We start from the raw sequence: 21,396 nt of genomic DNA, 5'->3' as shown, positions 1-21,396 counted from the left end.
TATTATAAAAATTAAAAATGTTATGTTTGAGTGGTTTTTTTAAATTGGTTGTACGTCATCTATATCCAATTCATCATAAAACTAGATTATCTATTATACACCTCCTTTCAGTCCAACCCTCCTCTTAGCTCAACCCAATCGAGCCACACCATCCGGACACCACGTCATGTGCACCACCACAACACGCTGCGCACCCCTCTCCTGTTTTTTTCTATCCTTTTTCTCGTTTTCTTTTTATCTTTTTTTCTTTTCTCCCAATCATCCTGATCCTCTCCTGCTCTTTCTAATGGCCTCTCTTTACTCGTCCTTTTCTCTCTGTTTTCTCCTTTTCTTTTATGTTCTAATTTTATATTTTCATAAATATTTTTCTTTTAAAATTATAATTGTTTAAAATGTGTATGCGATAAGTTTAATACTTTGCAAATGTTTTTCATTTATAGTAAAAAAAAGACTTTTACTAATTGAACAATTAAAATTCCAACCTATGGTCGATGAAGTATAACAAAATACCCATGCATCAACTTATGACATAGCCAACCATCAATTTGTGAGACTATGGAATGGTGTATATAAGGTATTCTTCGCGTGATGACGCATGAAGCGAATACAACCGGGTTCAATACTATATATTTCGTGTGTTTTTCTATTGTTTTGTTTATCTTATTTTGGTTTGTCGTATAAATTGGTAAAGTTTTTTTCAATCGTAAAATTGCCTTCACCTGTTACAATACACAGAATTTTTTTTCTAGTTAGCATATATATGAGGAATTAATTTGTTTTTTAGGGTAGGAATTAATTTGTTGCAGTGGGGAAAAAAGTTCTATACAAAGACATGTACACACGCGTTTCCTTAACACATGCTAGAGAGATAGAGACTATAGACCGCTGATATCACTAAAGAAGCCTTTGTTTGGCACTTAGTTAGGGGAAAAAAACAAAAAAAAAGTTTTCATATAAAATTAAAGAGAAACAACTCAACCTTCATTGTTGGCATAAAGTTGTATAGCGGATTTCAGGCTTATCTACATTACACAAAGATTTGAAAAGTGTATTACGGAGTAGTTGTTAGAGTATTGTGAGTTTGAATTGTATTTTTCATATATTAGCAAAACAGAAAAAATGTGTAACTTTGCTACTGTCCTCAAAGGAGAAAAAAAAAGAGGGGAACAAAACCATTGGCCTACTAAGCAAGCCTTCGCTTAGCTCTTAGTTAGAAGAAAAAAAAATCCAAGTATATTAAAGAGGAAAACAACCGAACTTCTATTATAAGCATAATGTTTATAAATTATAACAAAATTTTAGGCTTGTCTGTATTAGCCAAAAAATTGAAAAAAAGTGTGAATTGGGGTTATTTGTGAGGATGGTGGGGGAGAAAGTTCTCTACACAGTGGGTGCAAATTGTATTTCACATTTTTTTTCAAAAAAAAAAATCTATTCACGTATTATCATAACAGAAAAAAGAAGTAACTTTGCTACTAGCAAAAAAAAAAAGAGGGGACAAAACAAAAGGTAATTTTGCTACTGAATATGACCATTGAGCAATTTCGTTTTCATTAACGTGTGGGGCTGACTGGTGATGCACAAAATTGAGCATGGCTGAGCTATTGTGTTTTGTGCACTTCAAAAGGGGACATAATCATATAAAAAGTAGCATCACATGTTTGGCCATCATATCATTCAGTACTATCATAGACTTATCTACTCCAAAATGCACCTATCAAATTTTGTGAAAAAAAAGAATAAATAATTACTTAAATTTTTTGAATAAGAAAAAGTTTTTTTAATCAAGCCGTGGTATGCTCTGAAGCATTAGTCAGTGATTACTAGCTTTCAAACAAAGCCCAGTAAAAAAAAGTATTCTACTGTACTATCCATACTACTTCCTCCGTTTCACAATGTAAGTTATTCTAACATTTCACACATTTATATTGATGTTAATGAATCTATATAGATATATATGTCTAAATTTATTAACATTAATATGAATATGAGAAATGCTAAAATGACTTATATTATGAAACGGAGGGAGTACGACGAATCACGGATGCAGTAAGCATTGTTGCACGCAGCACCTGCACTTTTCCATTTACTGTGGTACGGTTAAAATAGCTTCAAGAAAACGGTGTTTATTAGCCCCAACATTAGTAGAAGGGACCAGCGTCCAGGATTTTTTAGTAGTTGTAGACTGGACCAATGTCCAGGATATTGCCACGTCGCGCCACCCATCCGTAGGATTTCGCCTTCGTGGGAGATGCGCATGTCACGGGCCTGTCTCGTGCTACCACGTAGGCACCACGTGGGCCGCCCCCGCCGCTAGGCGCTCCGTGGCCGTTGGATGCGTACGGCCCACCACGTGGCCGGCATCAGAGTGGGCTACTGGGCTGGATTAGATAAGAGGGTCCGGGCCCTGCAGGCTCACCGATCCCGAGGTGGATTGGCCTCGGGAGACGTGACAAATGCTGGGGCCGGTTTTGTTTTCTGTAAATTTATAATTCCTGACCTCGGGAGCGGTGATCCACCAGCATGTTACCACCACGAACCTCTCAACCTCATGGCTGAATCATTTGCTTAAAAACAGTGGCCCAAAATATTACCACTGTGCAGCACATTTCATATCTTGTTTACATTGGAAAAGATCCTAGGAACTCAAAAGTATTCAGTTTTTGTAAAAAAAAAAGTCCCAGAAGATTAGTATTTGGAACAAAAGAATGATGATACACCCAATTCAATTGTATTGAAATAGGAATTGCCATTGAATATAAATTTTGAAGGAGAACAATTGTGAGATTTAACCACTTGTTTTTTCCCATTCAAGCTGACAATTTCTCCATGCAACTTCTAAAACTTTCATGTACTCCTTTGTTGGTTTAGCGTGTTGGTATGTTCACGGTTCAGATACACTTAATTTTTCAAAATTTTAGCAACATTTACACAACTATAGTATATTTAAAATATTCAGTAACAAACGAAATGAACATGATTTTTACTCTATATCTTCCTAGGCTCTCACCTAGTTTTGTTAGGGTAGATAGCCAAACAAGCTATTTCGAATAAGATGTCGACAACTTTGTCAATTTGGTATTGTTCCAAGTGTGAAATTGTATACAAGTGTTTAGAATGTTCCTACTACTTATATGTTCTGAAGATACTGCAACTAAACGCATTAAAATTAACTCTAAAATTAAGTTCTAAAATTTATTTTTTAATTGCGTATGAAAAGCTAAAGAGCAAGTGATGAAGCTGTATTTGTACTGGTAGAAAAGATGTGCTATGCTAGAGTACTCTCTCTCTCTCTATCCATTATATAATAATAAACCAATTTTTATATAATAAGTCTAAACATATCCCCTCTATAAAAAACAATTTATGACTACCAATCTAATTGTAGGTTATATCCAAATCTGTAGCTATAAATTTTGGAATAGACGAAACTAGAAGAACTGTCACTTGGATTAAATTCAAGACATCTCGTAACGGTGGTACTGTAGAAAAGTACGTACTAGTAGTACAACACCTTGTGCTTTGTAATTTTAAAATCTACCGTCCTCGTTTATGTACTAGGCCGATTATCAACGCACTGCAAATTAGAAGAGATGCCCTGACAAATAAAATCACGCATAATTTTGTGGGCCGTTGACATTGTAGTAGCACTGTTTAAGGTGGAGTGGAAAACATCCACACTTCTAAACAAAAATACTCATCACTTGTTACCCTACAACGTCCAATGATGCATGGCACAAACGTCAAGATAAACAAGTTGACACAAAACAAACCACCCAAATTTACCGTCGAATTCAAATTTTGTAATTCGAATAAATAAGCATTATCCGCACAAGGAAAAACCAAGAGAACGATGGGAACATAATATTATCGCTGTCCCTAAGCTTTTCTCTCGTTTTCTTTATCTTTTCTTTCATTTCTTTGACTTCTTTTATTCGAGGGCTTTTACCCTTTCTCTGACAAAGTGGACTACACGGGCCAAATATTCTATCCGCTCCCACGTTCTCCACGGCACGGCCCATTTATAAAGCGAGGTGATGGGGTGGTGTGGGTCCCGCCGGCCACGTGAGTGCTAGCTGGCGAGCCGTGTCAGGAGTCATGTGAGCGGCGGGGTCCGACCGACCGACGCGCGGGGGCGGGCCGCACCACCCGCACCGCACGGCCCGCACCCGGCTCCGGTACGTGGTCAATGCCACGTCGCGCGCCACCTCTCGTCGGCGTCGTCACGTCACGCGAGGCTCCACCTTCCCCTGTGCCGCCGTGCTCCCGTGTACAGACGCAGTGATTGGTGAAGGTTGATAGGGAGGGCAAAAATATCTCCGACGCGAACGCGACGCGAGAGCCCGTGAACCTGTCTGCGATTTTCTGATGTGCAAGCGCTGTTCGAGTCGTGAGATGAGAAATGATTTTTGATAAACAGGGGGCGTCGTGCAGTCGTGCTCGTTAGTACTTTGCTTGGAGTGGATGCTGCGTTTGAAGACTTTCTGGGGGATGAACGAACTGTTCCAATTCTTCAGACCCAAAAAAAAAGAAAAAGAAAAGCAGAACAGAAGACGTGAGGGGTGACAGCTGATTTATTGCGGTTCGTGAACATCAGTTTTGGGTGTGTTTAGTTTACTCTAAATTTAAAAATTTAGTTGAAATTAAAACAGTGTGATGGAAAAGTTAAAAGTTTGTGTATAGGGAAGTTTTGATACGATGAAAAAGTTAAAAGTTTAAAGTTTGAAGACAAAGTTTGGAATTAAACTCGGCCTTTGCTTTGCGAGCTTATCACAACTGTGAACGCGTGCACGTCCAAGAAAGAGGCACGTATTCGGTAATCCATCTGAGCCAAACTATTGACGACAACAAAGCAAGGGCGTACTCTGAATTCCGGTGCAAAAAAGTAGTGCTTTCATTTGCCGTGCAGCGGGCATGTGCCCAACTTAATTTTTCGCGGCGCCGGGATGCCTGGCCAAATCAGGAGGCCCCGCGTACAACGCATGAAGCTGCTAAGTTCTCTGTTCTTGTATGGAAAGCATCGTGCTTTCGTTACTGGGTCAACCTTCGAGCTATCTCGGAGCATACAGCTCACTCTAAAACATGTTCGTGCCACTACACTTTGTACTAGTAGATAGTGAGAGCATAATTGAATTTGTAAAATATTCTTCCTGCTGTTTCGGATCCTATTTAGTATCTTATTTAGATCCTACTTGGTTGATTGAGCGTTAGGAAAACATATCCATACTAATCCAAAATCTATAAAAGGAAAAGAATATCTCAAGTAATAAACATGATGATATTTTCCAACTTCATGATTCTGCATAAAGAATAAGGGAGTAACTATATTTACATCGCCACATTTTTTATATGAAAAACATATCAAACCAAGCAATATCACCATCCATCTTTACCTGAAGGGTTTCGTTCAAATTCTAACCGATAAGGCCCAAACATACAGTACGGCCCACTGGCCCATTATCCTTACGAGACAAGTAAACCATCGGCCCATCTGGAGATCCGTTATCGCCAGGCACACACCCTGCACAGTCCTCTCCTCCCCCTTCCCCCCACCTCGACGAACCGACGGTTTCCCCGGCCATGGCTGCTCCGCCGCCGCGGCGAACCCCGAACCCCGAGCGCGGCAGCAGGAGGAAGGTGAGAGCACCGCCGCTCGCCGGACTTACTGCTCCCGATCCCTAACCCCGCTCGTCTCTCTGCTCTCGCAGGGCGAGGACCCGTGGCTCGCGGCGAGCCTTCGCCCGGGGAATTTCCTCCCGGGGCTCGCGATTGGGTTCCTCCTCGGCCTACTCGTCGACTTGACCTCCTCATGGAGGCCCCAATCGAGTCCACCGCTGGCTCCGGCTGCCCCGGCGCCGCGGGGCTCCAAGCGGACGGGTGGTTCGTCGTCCGCTGGCGGGGGCATCGGCGGCGAAGAGCTTAAGATGGTAGCTTAAAACTTTCTAAGATTTCTTCTATACTGGATTGCATCTCAATATACCAGGAATTGTTCGAAAGAACTCGTGTGATATCGGACTGTCTGCTGGTGTAATTCCGCAACTGTAGAGCTGAACTTTGTTCTGAGTTTTGGCACTCCTTTTGCAGGTTTTGGTCGTGCGTAAGGACCTCAAGATGCGGGCTGGAAAAATAGCTTCTCAATGTGCTCGTAAGCTCAACTTCGGAACATTAGTAGAAGCATTTTTGTTTCCTCAATTCCTTTTTTTTTTTTTTACTTATCCTCGAAGTGTAGGCTATTGTGCTTTGCTCAAATAGAACTAATTTTTGTTTGACTTATCCTAGAAGTGTAGACTATTGTCAACAGAACAGCAACAACCAAATTGTAATGAAAGCTGCTCCAGTTTAAGTCTTCTATCGACTAAAATATTCAAACATTTTTTTTTTGGATAGACCTATTTTCGTTGCCCGATCGTTGAATGTTTCCATCTCTTGTACTATGAATCACCTACAACCTACATTATTTTGTTTGCAGATGCAGCAACTGGTCTGTATGCAGAACTGATGGCAAGGTGCTAACGCGGTTTGCAATTTTTCTCACTTAGGTAGTTCTAATTGAAATATGTAGTAGACTATCTGTACAAACATATTGCTTACCTATGCATCTAAAACTGTATTGGCACTGCTTACAAGTATCGGTTCATGTTTTGGTTATCATGAGTTTGATATTTTGTTTTATTTGTATGAAAGAAAATCGCATAGCATCCATGAGGTTTGAGTTGCACTGGATTCATATAGCTCTTGTAATACTAGTCTATAGGTGCCAGTATCAAGGAGCTATGTCCTGACCTTAGCAGTGTTGAAGATTTTCCAATCACCATTCATCTGATACATCTGTTTGCAGCAACCGGGGTCTTTTGAGACAGTGGGAGCAATTTGGACAAGCTAAGATTGTTTTAACATGCAAGAATCAGCAGGAAATGTAAGCTGTTGCTTTGCCTAGCACACATGTTCCTTTGAACAATATTTACTGGATGATGATGTAGCACTCCTTTTCTTATCATGCATTACAGGAATAGGATTAAGGAAACCGCAGAACATCGAGGTATCCCAACATTTGTTGTCGCTGATGCAGGACGAACACAGGTCTGTTTATAGTGCTTCTACAACTCTACTTTCTTATTCATAGGGTGGAATTTTTCATACTTGTAGCATTTGTGACTTTCCAGCATAACCAATAAATTGTGGCAGCTATGCTATGAAACTATTGCTACATTATTTCCTCTTTTTTTCTAGGAGACAATCTTATTTACCCGTGACTGTGCACATCCATCTGGATGTAGAGGCCGGGTTTTTCATTATCTAAAAGAAAAATTTTATTTACCCTGATCCTTGCTATTTCTTATTCTTAATGTAGGTACAAGCTGGGTCTAAGACAGTTCTTGCAGTAGGGCCAGGTTGGTTTCTCACTCAGAATGTCACGTTTGTGTCTCTTAGCTGCAAATTGTCTCAGATTTGTGCGTTTGAAGTTTGAACGGTATATATGAGTTGGAATCTATCTCATAGTTTTCATGTAAAAAAAAGTCCATCTCATAGTGTTCTTATTTTGTTTGTTAATGCAACAAATATTTACCATGACTTGGAAGTTTGCCTTGCGGTTATCTTGTGCTAATTCTTTTAAAAGAGGATGGTCCTTAGGTTCTTTATGCAAATTTTGGAAATACCAACAAATGATGCCTCTTAGCCAAGTAAACCAGTAATGTCTTTAGAATCATGTGGCACACAACATAATATATCATGATCTTGTGATGCAGGGAGGAAAGCAGACATAGATTCAGTTACTGGGAAGTTGTCTTTACTATGAACTGCATCTCAGACATGGTCAGCCTCAGACTTTCACCTCTTTCTTGTTAGATTTCTGATGGTTTCTGGTTTGAATACATCTGCCTTTTATTATCTAATGAAATTTGAAGGACCCACGAATACCCACTAGCTTGCATTACTCTTTCCTAAAAAAAATAGTAACCACAGTATTTATTGATGCAAGTTGCATATTCATATGGTTGTTTGAGAATCACCTTCCACTCACACTTTCTACCAAACCTTAACAATTCACTATTTTGTTCATCCTGACTACAGACACACTGATTCCTTCAAAGATTCAAACCAATTGTCGGGTTCAGTTGACGGTGGTATCTTATGCTTGTAGTCCCACAACAGGAGGTCAGAATCCTTGGGATGCTTTACCCAGTTCTCAGGCTAACTCTGAAGCAATTCTTCAAGATCCAGTTCTAGAGTGGCTGATTCAAAATTGCCGTTGGTTGTAATCTTTTCCTCCACATGTCATTGTAGTCTACCCACATGTTAGCGCATTCCAGCGAGTGGATTTTACTTTGGGACAATGAACAAGTATCTGTAGTTTCGAAGTAGTAGGTTATCACCTTCCTCAAAGTAACGGATCATATGTACCGTATGTCCAGAGGAAGCACAAAATGCGTAGAGGTGACTTGTCTTGTCAAACATCCTTGGGGTGAAGCCTCTTGCTGTGAAAGTTCTGTATTCCCAAGTTCCCAACTAGTCCATATCTACTGGGAATTGAATCTCTTTCTTGCAGAGCTGGAACTTTGTGCACTAGTTCCAACAAAATTAGATTCTTGCAAATATGGAAATATTGTATTGTAGGAGTAGTTCCAACAAAATTCGATGAAATTTCTTGCCCTTTGAACAAGTCTGTCGGTCAGTGCTTTTCATGTCCGTTGGTGAAGAGCCCCGTTGTTTCGCTTATTCATATGTTTAATCCATTGTTTTGCTTATTCATATTTTTAATCCCAAATTGCTTATTAATAAATAAAAATCATATGTTAGTAAAACTTTTATATATATGTCTCTTTAGTAATTCAAAAGCAAATGTTGTAAAATAAACTACGATGAGAAAAACAAAAAAAGTTAAATTTAAAATTAAGTTATAAAATTTAAATTTTGTTCTATAATCATAGATGACATATCGGGTTAAAACGAGGTAAGTGTTGGGAACTCGTGAAAATCAAATATAATTCATGAAAAAAATTATTAGAAATATATGTAGATATGAAATACATTCTGACCTCTCAAGTTCAGACTTAACTTTATTAGAGTAAAAAAGATAAATTTCGAACGCATAGTAACATGGCACTATTCACTTAAAATTTGTTGTTTTTGTTTCTTTTGAATAAAGTTAGAGTTTGGATTTGAAATTTGATGAGAACATATTTCATATCTATATATATTATAATAACATATTTTTATAACTTTATAAAAATTTTATGTATAATTTTCATGAGCTTTTAACCCTTAACTCGTTTTCACGAGATATTTCCCCAATAATCATAATCATAAGCGAAATAATTAGGCCAGAATTCGGGCTGGACCTCGCAAGTTGCCAGACACGCAAGCATACGAAGTGGCCCAATAAAGCAACCGGACTCGAGTCAGAGGCATCCGCTCCGCTCCCCGCAACGAACACCCCCGCTCCTCCTCCTCTCCAGCTCGGTCGGTTGCAGGTGGGAAAGGGGAAGAGAGACTCGCCAGCTCGAAGTCCAAACCCTCAACCCCCGCGCCGCGCCGCCCCGCCCATGGCCGCCTCCTCCTCGCGCTCCCCCGCCTCCACCTCGCGCCGCGGAGGCGGCGCGCGGCAGTCCCCGTTCTTCCGGGACCTCGCCTCCCCGATCCCGTCCCACCGCGCGGCCTCCCGCTTCGCCTCCTCGGCGGCGGGGCCCACCGCCGCCACGACGCCGCCGCCACCGCCGCTCTTCACCCTCGACGACCGCGCCGCCGCCGTGGACTTCTCCCCCGACGCCGCGGCCTCCGAACTCCTCCTCCCCGTCGCCTCCTCCCCCTCCCCGCGCTCCGCCGCGGCCGCCGCCAGCCGCTCCCCGTCATGGGACCGCTCCCGCGGCAGGGCCTCCGCCCCCGGATCCCCCATGGATGGGGTCGTGGAGCCGCCCCGGAAGGAGGTGCTTGCTTTGCCGCCTCCACCGAGCCCTGGTACCCCGGCGCCTCCGCCTCCGGCCGCCGAGGCACAGTCGCCTGTTACTCCGGCACCTGTGTCGACTGGTATGGAGCAGGAGATGAACGGAGGAGGGGAGGTAGATCGGGAGGAGTGGATCACTGTATTCGGGTAAGGAAATGATGCCTAGTTTTTCAGTTCTTTGTCCTATGTAGGTAGAAACGCAATTACATGGTAAATTCCTTGGTGTTGCGGTTGGCGTCGGTCATGCACCGTTGTAGCTGGGAGAATTATATTGTCGCAGTATGAGTTTATGCCTACTGTCATTTTCTTGCTCCTCTAGCATGTATGCCAATGAGGTGATGAACCAAGTTCTGTAGTGTTACTTTGTTAGTTGTTTATACTTAATAGGTTTTGCCTGAGAATGCCCCGCCATCGTCTGCATATCTCGGATGCTTGTTAACCTTAAATGTTATTATGTCCCTGATGCAACTAATTGTTTTTTCTAATTGTTTTTTCTTATATCTGTTGTTTCCCCCAACAGGTTCTCCCTTAAAGATACCAACCTTGTTATCCGGGAATTTGAGAAATGCGGAGTAATTTTGCGGCATCACTCTGGTCCACGAGATGGTAATTGGATCCACATATTATATCTGGTAATGATAACTATAAACAGGCTTCCATTTTATTTTTTACCTTTTGATTACCTTGTAAACAGTCATAGTGCCTTAGTGATGTAGTTCTCTAGTGGCTTACATATGCTTGCAAGTTATTAAGTTTCATAACATACTATTCGTAAGAGAATAATTTTGATTTTCTCGTATTTCAGGCTTTTAAAAAAATAAATTTTCCAAGCACCTTATGTCATCAAGTAGCATTGTTGTGGCAGTGATAGTTTTTATTTACATATTAATAGCCTATTGGACTTTGTTTGAATATTGATCTCTTTGAAATTTTGTACAAGCCATTGTCTAACCAACTTTTTTTTTTACAAATCTTTATCCCGGATGTGCTCATGCTGATATTTCATAGAATTTCACATTGTTGATATGACAAAACTGACAATTTTCAGTCCTGGTCTGGGTCTTATACTGACAATAATGTTTGTGTACTTGGCTTTGAAGCACTCTTATGATGCTCGGAAAGCCCTTCAAAAGAATGGTGTCCAGCTAAGCAGTGGCGTCATTATTGGGGTGAAGCCTATTGATCCAATGCATAGGCAGCAGCTCGATGAGAGGTTCGCTGGAAACAAACAAGGAGGCTTCATGGTTTCCTTGCCTCCAAAGTCTCTTGTTCTGAAGGGTACCGGTGCGTCGAATCAGTTGGGAGCCTTGCCACGCCCCTATGATCCTAAAGCTAACACAAATGTTATCAGAGACGCTAACCGTCGTGCAACAGGTAGCGTTGCTGCACCAGCAAAATCTCTTGTAACGAATGTGATGGATTTGATATTTGGCATTTAACCTGCCATTTTGAGGACCTATGACCTCAACCTTTCCATGTTTCTTCTATGTTACTAGTCCTCTTGGAGGACATGGTGGTGAGCAAGATGTCAGCGTGCCAAAGGTCCAGGAGCAAATTTGCCTAAGATTTAGAGAAATTGGAGAGGGAACTTATCTTTGGCGATGTAACCTTCATATTTTGCAACCTTTTCTTTTTTGGCTGCACTTCTATATTATGATTCACTGAGAGCAGTTGTTGTATGCTGGTTGCTATATAGCTCGGGATGAAAAAAAAAATTCCATAGAAATGATGAAAATACAGAGATTTTTTGGGATTAATTTAGGGAAAATTAGGTGATTTCAGCTTTAAAAATGATCGGGGAGAACAATTTGATTGAGTATCCATTACTGTTGATTTATCAATGCCAGTTGATTAAAAAAAATTCTTGCTGGAGGCTGCTGAATAACCGAAATTGTGTTGTACTGGCACTCGAAAATATTTATACTACATAATTTGGTGGTTGTTGCCACCATCTTGAATAGATTGGCTGAATTCACCAGTTATTTGGATTCATGATTTTTTAATTGTGTTACATAATCTTCTGCTTTTCCCCAATGTCCCATTTCAGTTTATAGAAGTTACATTTATTCATTTTTTTTAAGAATAATTATTAAATATGTTGCTGGAAGCTATGATAAATTGATAATGAAGCTGTAGCAATTAATACGTGTAAAGGCAATGGCTCTTGCCTACTTTAAAATCACAGACAGGCTTAGTTTAGTTCGAATCTCATTGTGAGCCATTTTTTTCTTCTTCTTCTTTGCTTTTTTTAGGAAAATAAATAAATAAATACACACACATACACACGAACCCGTTTGTAGCCACAAACCGCATGCACTAAAAAATCTAAAAAGAAAAGAGAACAGAAGAATTAAGGTCCTGCTTGGGATCGAACCCAAACTGTGTGTATATGATTATGGAGTAGTTGCTCGAGAAGCTGCGAGCCAGGCCTGCTCCAACAGCACTGGTTTTGCTCACCTTGTGGTAGTAGGAAGCAGCAAGGCTGTCTCCCTTGTTGTTCCTGAAATTTGCAAATCACTCTGTTACTACCAAAATCAAAGCATGTTAGAATAACCTATTGCAGTAACTTGTTGCACCAATACTAGTCCAAAATACTCCATCCGTTTCACAATGTAAGTCATTCTAACATTTTCCACATTCATATTGATGTAAACGAATCTAGACATATATATCTATCTAGATTCATTAACATCAATATGAATGTGGGAAATGCTAAAATGTCTTACATTGTGAAATAGAGGGAGTAGCATATGGATGACACAGACGATGATAAGCAAACGGCCCAAGAAATCCCCAAAAACTACTGCCAAATCACTTTGTGCTACTGGAAATGGTAGCTTTGGACAAAGGTTCAACCATACAATCCCCTCAGGTCCGGCTATGTTAGGTTAATCACACGCTAATGGACCACTCCGTTTTGTGTGTTTGGGGGAGAGTTCCCAACTCCCACTAAAGAACGGAGCCTAAGTCCACGCCCCTCGCTCTGCCAACTTGAGGATAGTAAGCTAGGGTTTCCTCATATAGCATAGGAACCACAGGCATAATCTTTGGGCTCACACAATTTAGCTCCTTATTCCTTGATGAAGCACTTGAAGGGCTAGTAATGTTGTCACATGGAGCCATAGATAGTTTCAATGAAGAGAACTTGCTAGGAACATCCTCACATCTGGTAATGCACTTCTAACGAACTCCAGGGCACCGTCGCTGCACTTTAGAAGTCATAAGTGATGCCTGATCAAGTGCATACAAGTTTTCAATCGCTTGATTAAATGGATTATATAAACCAAGCTTCCTCCCAGTATTCAGTAGAACCCTTCCATCTGTTGGATCAACTGCGAGAGGCACTACAACATTTGTCGCAAGCGAAAAATCTAGCCAGAGTTTTAAATTGATTGTGTATGCTCTAGTCCACAAACCATGATCCCACTTCCATATATCTAACTCATCTGCAACTCGATCTGAAAGAACAACACACAACATCCTCTAAAGCTCGACCACAAATGCGTGACAGCGACTTTCATTGTCCCACATTGCAATGCATGAAGGGCAAGGGATAACATCAAATATCTTAGCAGTAACATCAAAAGAGACAATGGCCCGCTCATAACTCCAACCCAACCTTGGCTCGCTAGTCGCTCATCCAGGACAGGAACCCATCCAGAGAAGCAGGTGGCATGTCATTCACAGGCAGAGGCGGCCCAGGAAGATGCATGCTGTATCCAAAGCCACAACCAAACATCACGCATCTTAAGTAATATTCACGAGTTTTGTAGTCTCTCCAGTCATAGAAAATCGCGACAACAACATGATCCTGAATCACCTGGCTGAATGCCAAGCCAACATTCTTATTGTTAATAGCAAAAGGATTGCCTTCTTGTTCACAGCAACTGATAGGCGCTTTCCACATTGGGTGCAGCTGCAGCTGCAGCAGCTCTTTGTGCCTGTTCCAATAGATCATGCGGTAACCAGTACACGGGTTGAACAGATAGTCCTTCTCCTCATGCTCACCAGATTCAACCCATGGCAAAGCTTGGAGCAAACCATCTTTGTGTCTAGAAACAGTGTGTCTTGATTAGATGCCTCTTGGAGCCATTTACTTAAGGGAACAAAGCTGAAAAGAGATTTTCTAGAGCCCTTACCTACAAGCATGATTTTTGGCTCGTCGACCTCATTAGACATTAGACTGGACAGATACTCGATTACTGAGTTGCACGCATGATCCACTAAATGTTTATACCAAATTACTCTTCTTTTGAATGAGTTTACCATGACCGTAATTAATTTATATGGACAACTATATCAAAGGTAAAATTAGGGTCCTAATTTGCATGTTGTCCCGGGGCACCAAAATTGTGTAGACGCCCTGCCTATAAATGGAGTATATGTCTTTGTATGTAAGAGATGATTTTATAAAAAGGACTTCCTCTGTCCCAAAACATTATAATTCAGGATGGGATTTGAACCATACTAGAACAACATGTTACCACTTAAATTTAGCACTATAGCAAGAATAGGAAAACATGAACAAATTTGAAAAGGACCCAAACTTACCATGCGAGTCCAGTCTAACACTGTCGTAGGGCTAGTCAGATCAACAGCATATAAACGATCAAACCGTCATAGCCTAACTCCGGCCCTGTTTAGTTCCAAAGTTTTTTTTTCCAAACTTCCAACTTTCCATCACATCAAACATTTCATACACACACAACTTTTCTATCACATCGTACCAATTTCAACCAAACTTCCAAACTTCAGTGTGAACTAAACACAGCCTCCGAGTAGGAATCTGTTGGTGAACCCACCAAACTTAATAAATAAGTGTTTGGTATCCCAAGATGTATTACAGCTTATGTATTAATATTATTTTTAAATTTTTCTTATATTCTTTATATAGGTTGTAAGCACCTAAAACTAGTTTGAAATTGAGATATCAAAGATCAAGCAAACGATTGTGAAACATTGAAATATTTTTGAACTTGATAATGTTGTCATCCATGGCTTTATAAACTTGCATCTTAAAAATACAACTTATAGAGAAAAAAATATTATTAGTTAATAAAGTGAAGTATTTAAAATAATTTATAGCTATAATGAGGAAAAAATAGTTTAGCAGGTCAAGTGACAACAAAATAGACTCTTCTTTTTTCAATGTCAAATGATGTTTCAAAATAGGTACAGTAATTAGCATTTTCCATAACATACTGTTGTTAGAATACAATAATGTCCAAGGTCCTACCCGCGAAAATCTCAACACTGGACTGGAAGCGCCTTGGTGGTGCTTTGCCTTAGCGATCGCGATTTCGCGAGGTCTTCGCTTCGTCTCCGCCCCCCGTCTCCCCCCCCACACCCCCAAACCCACAGCCACGACGCGGCCGCAATGGCGGAGCCCGAGTCCTCCACGGCCGCGGCCGGCGGCAGCCGCCTCCGCAACGCCTGCGGGGGCGTGCTGTGCGCCTTCACCCTCCTCCTCATCGGCGTCCTCGCGTTCTCGATCCGCCTCTTCTCCGTAAGATCTGATCCGCCCCCTCCCCCCACTCCACCTCGCGCGGCGGCCAGATCCGGCTCGCCGTTCGTCTCGCGTTTCGGAATTGTGCATTCTTAATCGGCCCCTTCGTTTTTTTTTTGTGCCTCAGGTGATTAAGTACGAGAGCGTGATCCACGAGTTCGACCCCTACTTCAACTTCCGCGTCACTCAGGTTGGATTGCGGGGAGCTTCCATCTCGTGTGTTATTATTTTTGTGGAGTATGCGGATTTAAGGAATTTAGCTCGAATCATAGGGGACTGCAATGTTGTGTTGATTTCAGAGTGTTGGTGTCAGTGGGTTTTGGGTTTTGCAAAGTGATTTTGGAGTATATTTTCGTTTACTACTGGATGATTAGTGGAAGTATGGAGCAACAGATGGTTACATGCTTGCTGGAATCAGTTGTGGATTACATCTGATCTAAAATTTCCATCTTACCTATTACAGTTTTTGTCGAAGAATGGGATCTACGAGTTCTGGAACTGGTTTGATGACAGGACATGGTAAGAGCCTTACGTCAGATGAATAATTTAGTATTCCCTCCATCTACTTTTGATAGTTATATTTCATCTTGGCACAATGACCAAGGATAAGTAATTCTACTTATCATCCATTTAAACATGCTACTAGTTATTCCTCGTAAACAAGCGATTCATTAATATTTACATTTCTCGATGCCCATGTAGCCAATCTTGTGTGGAAGAATGGAGAGTCACGCATTAAATCCTAGAAAGTCATTAAGATGATAGGTGATTGAATTGAAATATGCCTATCAAAAGTAAATTTTTCAGATTTGGGAATATGCCTATCAAAAGTAGATGGAGGGAGTATTGTGTAATCATGATGTAAAATAGAATGTGTAATACGCCTACTTGGCTGATTCCCTTGCTGTTGCTTCTGTTTTAGGTATCCCCTTGGCCGTGTGATTGGCGGCACTGTGTATCCTGGTTTGACATTGACAGCTGGAACCATTTGGTGGTATGTTATCAAAGGAAAGCACTTGTCTGTTCCTCATTAATGCTGTGGATGTGCCTAAAATATTTGATTGGTTTTGCAGGTTGCTAAATTCTCTAAACATTCCGTTGTCAGTGGAGACTGTTTGTGTGTTCACTGCTCCAATATTCTCAGCAAACGCTTCCTGGGCTACTTACCTTTTAACAAAGGTGTTATTTTTTCCTCTCCCGGAAGCACTAGTTCTCACACTATTGGTACTCATACAAATAATTGTGCTTATTTCTTTTAACCTTCCATAGGAAGCTAAAGGCACTGGGGCTGGATTGATGGCAGCAGCTATTTTGGCAATGGTAAACTGCACTATGGATTTTTCTACTAGGCTTTTTTTTTATCATGAAAGATTACTATAGTATTTTGACTCGATTATGATCCATATATTTTCTTTTCCACATTACACTTGTCATAGTAATAGGAAGCTATGATAATGAAGCTGTAGCAATACTGAGTCCACATTCCACATTACACTTCTTTTCCACACTCAAATCACACATCATTTATTACAGGTTCCCTCATACATCTCAAGATCCGTTGCAGGAAGCTATGATAATGAAGCCGTAGCAATATTTGCTTTGATATTCACATTTTATCTATATGTAAAGGTAATGGCGCATGGGTTGTTTTTGTTGCCTCTTTAACATAGCGTTATGAACTGACCTGTTCTCAAATGATTTGCAGACACTGAACACAGGATCACTCTTTTATGCAACGCTCAATGCTCTCTCATATTTCTACATGGTAATATCTGATAATTTGAACCCATGTTTTCCAATGTCCTTTATAATCAAGCAACAACCTTGTGCAGGTCTGTTCTTGGGGAGGTTACACATTCATCATCAACCTTATTCCAATTCATGTACTGTTGTGCATTGTCACTGGTCGTTATTCTTCACGGCTTTACATTGCTTATGCTCCCCTTGTAAGTGCATAACATCATCCTTTTCTTTCTTCATTTTGAACAAACAAAATAAAAGGAGTTAAACGTTTCAGTGATACTGTTTGTCTGGAAACTGACCTAATAAGAGAATTATCATTTTGCAGGTTATACTGGGAACACTTCTGGCAGCCTTAGTACCCGTGGTTGGTTTTAATGCAGTGATGACGTCTGAGCACTTTGCATCATTTCTGGTATATACATTCATTGGCTTATGCACACCTTTTCTTCCTTGTGGAATTTTCTTCATTCAGATCATTTACCCACTTTGCCCTATTAGAATAAATAACCAGTGAACTTTATCTCCTAACTTCATCGGAGAAAATTGCTATAAGCCACCAATAATTTCATTGATAATAGTATACTTTAATTGCAGGTGTTCATAATCCTTCATGTGGTTGCTCTTGTGTATTACATAAAAGGACTTCTAACTCCCAGGCTGTTCAAAGTAGCTATGACTCTTGTCATAACAGTTGGCTTGTAAGTCTCTTGCTTTTTTTATTGTCAGGTGCATGAGAAACTAGACATTGAGCTTGTTTATTCCTTGGACCAATAATCACCATCTATCCATCAGAATTTAAACATTTAATTTCTTTATTTGAGATGGTATCTTAACCCACATATGCTAATGGCAACATCCTTCCTCCAGGGCTGTTTGTTTTGCAGTAGTAGCTATACTCATCGCTTTGGTGGCATCTAGCCCCACAAAAGGATGGAGTGGGCGCAGTTTGAGTCTACTTGATCCGTAAGTTTTTTTACCATGGAAAATAAATATTATGTTATTTTGCCGTGCCGGGCTGGGAATCATTACATGAAATAATACTTAATTTTGACCAGCTGAAATAATACAAACTATGCCCCTTTTTTTATGCTTACTGTTTTAGACAAGGAAAGCAGTCTTTCTGATGCATGATTTTCTGAATGGAGTATATCTCAATGTCCTATTGGTGTTTATTTTCCGTACGGGCTGGGAACCATTACATGAAATAATACTTAATTTTGACCGGCTGAAATAATAAAAACAATGCCCATTTTTTATGCTTACTGTTTTAGACAAATGAAAGCAAGTCTTTCTGATGCATGATTTTCTGAATGGAGTATATCACAATGTCATATTGGAGTTTATTTTCTTCTGGTTCTCTTTCTGCATCATAACTTCACGTTTGTTCCTGCTTCTTTTTTTTTTACAGAACCTATGCAAGCAAGTACATCCCTATTATTGCTAGTGTCAGCGAACATCAACCCCCTACCTGGCCCTCCTATTTCATGGATATCAACGTGTTGGCCTTCTTGATTCCTGCTGGGATCATTGTAAGCAGTCTACATTTTCAATCCGAATTGAATTAGCATAAGTATTTGTTCTTTCTAGTTAATATTGACATTGTCAACAGTCATGCTTCTTGCCTTTATCTGATGCAAGCTCCTTCGTGGTCTTGTACTTGGTCACCGCAGTATATTTTTCTGGAGTAATGGTAAGAATATGTGTAATGTAAAAGCATCTATAAAGCAATGTTTATCTAGTATTTATTTATTAACTTTTCTTTACATATATTCTCTTTTAGGTGCGGCTTATGCTTGTCCTTGCTCCTGCTGCGTGCATTTTATCTGGAATCGCTCTTTCTGAGGCTTTCGACGTCCTCACAAGATCCGTTAAATATCAGCTATCAAAATTATTTGATGACAGCCCTGCTGCTGTACGGTTGCTTTCTTCATTGTTTTTCTTTACTCTGTTAATAATTACCTGGCTTCATCCTTAACAAACTTATTGACAACTTATTTCTTCTGAAACTTAAGTCAGGGGATAGTAGTGCAGAGAGTTCTAGCGCTAGTACTGTCTCCACAAATTCAGCAAAAAATGAGACTAGACCTGAAAAAACTGAAACAGCCCCAAAGGAAAAACCATCAAAGAAAAACCGGAAGAAGGAAAAGGAAGTGGCTGAAAGTGTTCCTGTAAAGCCTAAAAAGGAAAAGAAGCTTTTAGTACTTCCTATGGAGGCATCTGTTTTGGGCATTTTGTTGCTGATCGTGTTAGGTGGTTTCTATGTGGTAAGTTAAATATTCTTAGTCTTACAGAAAGAACAGTCATACCATAAGTGATGTCTGGATGTATCTTAGGAGATGCTTTTTTGTAGGTCCATTGTGTGTGGGCAGCAGCTGAGGCGTACTCAGCTCCTTCAATTGTGTTGACTTCTCGTTCGCGTGATGGATTGCATGTTTTTGATGATTTCCGTGAAGCCTATGCATGGCTCAGCCATAACACAGATGTTGATGACAAGGTACGCTCATCCCTTGCCCTCTATTTCTAAGTGCTCTGTGTTTTTCTGACAGTAAGACGGTCCACTGCAGGTTGCGTCCTGGTGGGATTATGGTTATCAAACAACTGCAATGGCCAACAGGACTGTAATTGTAGACAATAATACTTGGAATAATACCCACATAGCAACAGTTGGAACAGCGATGTCATCTCCAGAAAAAGCAGCTTGGGAGATCTTCAATTCTTTAGATGTCAAATATGTCCTTGTTGTATTTGGAGGTTGATGCTTTGTGGACTTCTTTAGAACAAATCAATAACTAGTGGCCCCAGATCCCTGACGTTGGGTGTTTACTTTACAGGTCTTGTTGGCTACCCTAGCGATGATATTAACAAGTTCCTTTGGATGGTTCGCATAGGAGGTGGTGTATTCCCTCACATCAAGGAACCTGATTATCTTGTGAGTTGTGAATCTTTTTAGGGATGGTGCCTTACACATCATTTTGGTGGGCATAAGGAAGAATAGAAATAGTGAAACAAATATATGAGCTTGATTCACTATTCTGATTTCTCATGTTATTTTGTTGCCAGAGGGATGGTAACTATCGTGTTGATGCTCAAGGCACCCCAACTATGCTGAATTGCCTCATGTACAAGCTTTGCTATTACAGGTTTGACAAACAGAATTCAATAGATAACGTTTAGTTGTCATCAATATTTTTTTTTTTACATTTGGCTGTTTTCCTTGTTTCCTCCAGGTTCGTTGAGACCGATGGCAAAGGTTTTGATAGAGTAAGAGGATATGAAATAGGAAAGAAGCATTTCAAACTAACACATTTTGAGGAGGTAATGCGATGTTACTCCTCTTTCCAATTAGTCGTTTTATTTTCATCTTTTTCTAACTCAATCATTTGCTTGGCGTTTTCCTATCGTTCTTTTAAATCATAAAGGTTTTCACAACCCACCACTGGATGGTCCGTATATATAAACTGAAACCTCAAAAGAATAGGGTTCGGGGCAAGTTGAAGAAGTTGAAATCTGTAAGTCTGGCAAATTTTTAATTTTCACACCCCTATTCTGATAACTTTGAAGTTTGAACACATTTAACCTTTTTTCGCTTGCTTATCCGCAGGGCTCCAAAGCTAGCTCAACGAATGCGGCGGGCCGAAAGAAGAACCCATGGCAATAAAAATGAGTAAATGCGAAAAGCGACGTGGCTGCTTGGAATTTGCTTTTGCTAGCTCAACTGCAACTAAGCTCAAAAGAACTAGAAAACCACAGGCCTAGGATTAGAGATTGCTGCGTTATTGCACTCAGTATTTGACACCCCTAATATGTTTTTGGGACCAGCAGGAGTGCTGAAGAAATTTTTGATAGACTGCTCTAAGCTTTTTGGCCCCATTGTTTGCAACACGCGGTTTAGTGTCTTTTATACTCCTTTTGCACTGAAGATGTTTAGGCGGACGTACAATGGAAGTTTATTTAGAAAAATGAGAACGTGGCTATTTATTGTTTATTTTTTCTATATAGTTACACATAGGGAGAGTTACCGCTGTTTTTAGGATGTACAGTATGAGCTGAAGAAATTTGCCAACAGTTTCTGCCAGTCAAAGGAACAAATCTTCAGCCGTTTCAAACTGGCAAAACTTTTTATTAGAACGCTCGTCAAGATCCAACACCATAGCATGGTCGGTCCTATCGTTTTACAAAGCGAAGATGGGGTGAGACGAAGTGA

At 40.4% G+C, this 21,396-nt stretch overlaps 3 protein-coding genes and 1 pseudogene across 4 annotated transcripts; 3 read left to right on the top strand and 1 right to left on the bottom strand.

Moving 5' to 3' along the window:
• The first annotated feature begins 5,519 nt into the window (after window positions 1-5,519).
• Window positions 5,520-8,549, top strand: LOC127775034 (uncharacterized). Of its 2 annotated transcripts, none has more exons than XM_052301343.1 (9): window positions 5,520-5,637; window positions 5,709-5,927; window positions 6,085-6,145; window positions 6,470-6,506; window positions 6,839-6,916; window positions 7,008-7,080; window positions 7,352-7,391; window positions 7,749-7,815; window positions 8,144-8,549. In XM_052301343.1, the coding sequence occupies exons 1-8, from the start codon at window positions 5,581-5,583 to the stop codon at window positions 7,796-7,798; spliced, it is 615 nt and encodes a 204-aa protein (XP_052157303.1). In that variant the 5' UTR covers window positions 5,520-5,580; the 3' UTR covers window positions 7,799-7,815; window positions 8,144-8,549. The 2 variants fall into 2 exon arrangements, with proteins under 2 accessions (XP_052157303.1, XP_052157301.1); XM_052301341.1 differs by having other exon boundaries at window positions 8,074-8,549.
• Window positions 8,550-9,362: 813 nt separating this feature from the next.
• Window positions 9,363-11,700, top strand: LOC127775032 (nuclear pore complex protein NUP35-like). The gene is made up of 3 exons (XM_052301338.1): window positions 9,363-10,090; window positions 10,464-10,575; window positions 11,044-11,700. The coding sequence occupies exons 1-3, from the start codon at window positions 9,546-9,548 to the stop codon at window positions 11,380-11,382; spliced, it is 996 nt and encodes a 331-aa protein (XP_052157298.1). The 5' UTR covers window positions 9,363-9,545; the 3' UTR covers window positions 11,383-11,700.
• A 1,305-nt stretch (window positions 11,701-13,005) lies between these two features.
• On the bottom strand, window positions 13,006-13,901 carry LOC127774276 (uncharacterized; annotated as a pseudogene).
• A 1,356-nt stretch (window positions 13,902-15,257) lies between these two features.
• Window positions 15,258-21,177, top strand: LOC127775031 (dolichyl-diphosphooligosaccharide--protein glycosyltransferase subunit STT3A). The gene is made up of 23 exons (XM_052301337.1): window positions 15,258-15,449; window positions 15,577-15,639; window positions 15,913-15,968; window positions 16,372-16,443; window positions 16,523-16,628; window positions 16,719-16,769; window positions 16,983-17,078; window positions 17,155-17,214; window positions 17,282-17,395; window positions 17,518-17,604; window positions 17,787-17,890; window positions 18,060-18,155; window positions 18,601-18,721; window positions 18,802-18,882; window positions 18,973-19,104; window positions 19,205-19,456; window positions 19,543-19,686; window positions 19,757-19,943; window positions 20,024-20,121; window positions 20,253-20,332; window positions 20,420-20,507; window positions 20,612-20,701; window positions 20,794-21,177. The coding sequence occupies exons 1-23, from the start codon at window positions 15,321-15,323 to the stop codon at window positions 20,848-20,850; spliced, it is 2,364 nt and encodes a 787-aa protein (XP_052157297.1). The 5' UTR covers window positions 15,258-15,320; the 3' UTR covers window positions 20,851-21,177.
• The last annotated feature ends 219 nt before the right edge of the window (window positions 21,178-21,396 follow it).

This window comes from Oryza glaberrima, chromosome 5 (genome assembly GCF_000147395.1).
Source record: "Oryza glaberrima chromosome 5, OglaRS2, whole genome shotgun sequence".
Taxonomy (NCBI): Eukaryota; Viridiplantae; Streptophyta; class Magnoliopsida; order Poales; family Poaceae; genus Oryza; species Oryza glaberrima.
This window is presented reverse-complemented; position numbering and strand designations above follow the sequence as displayed.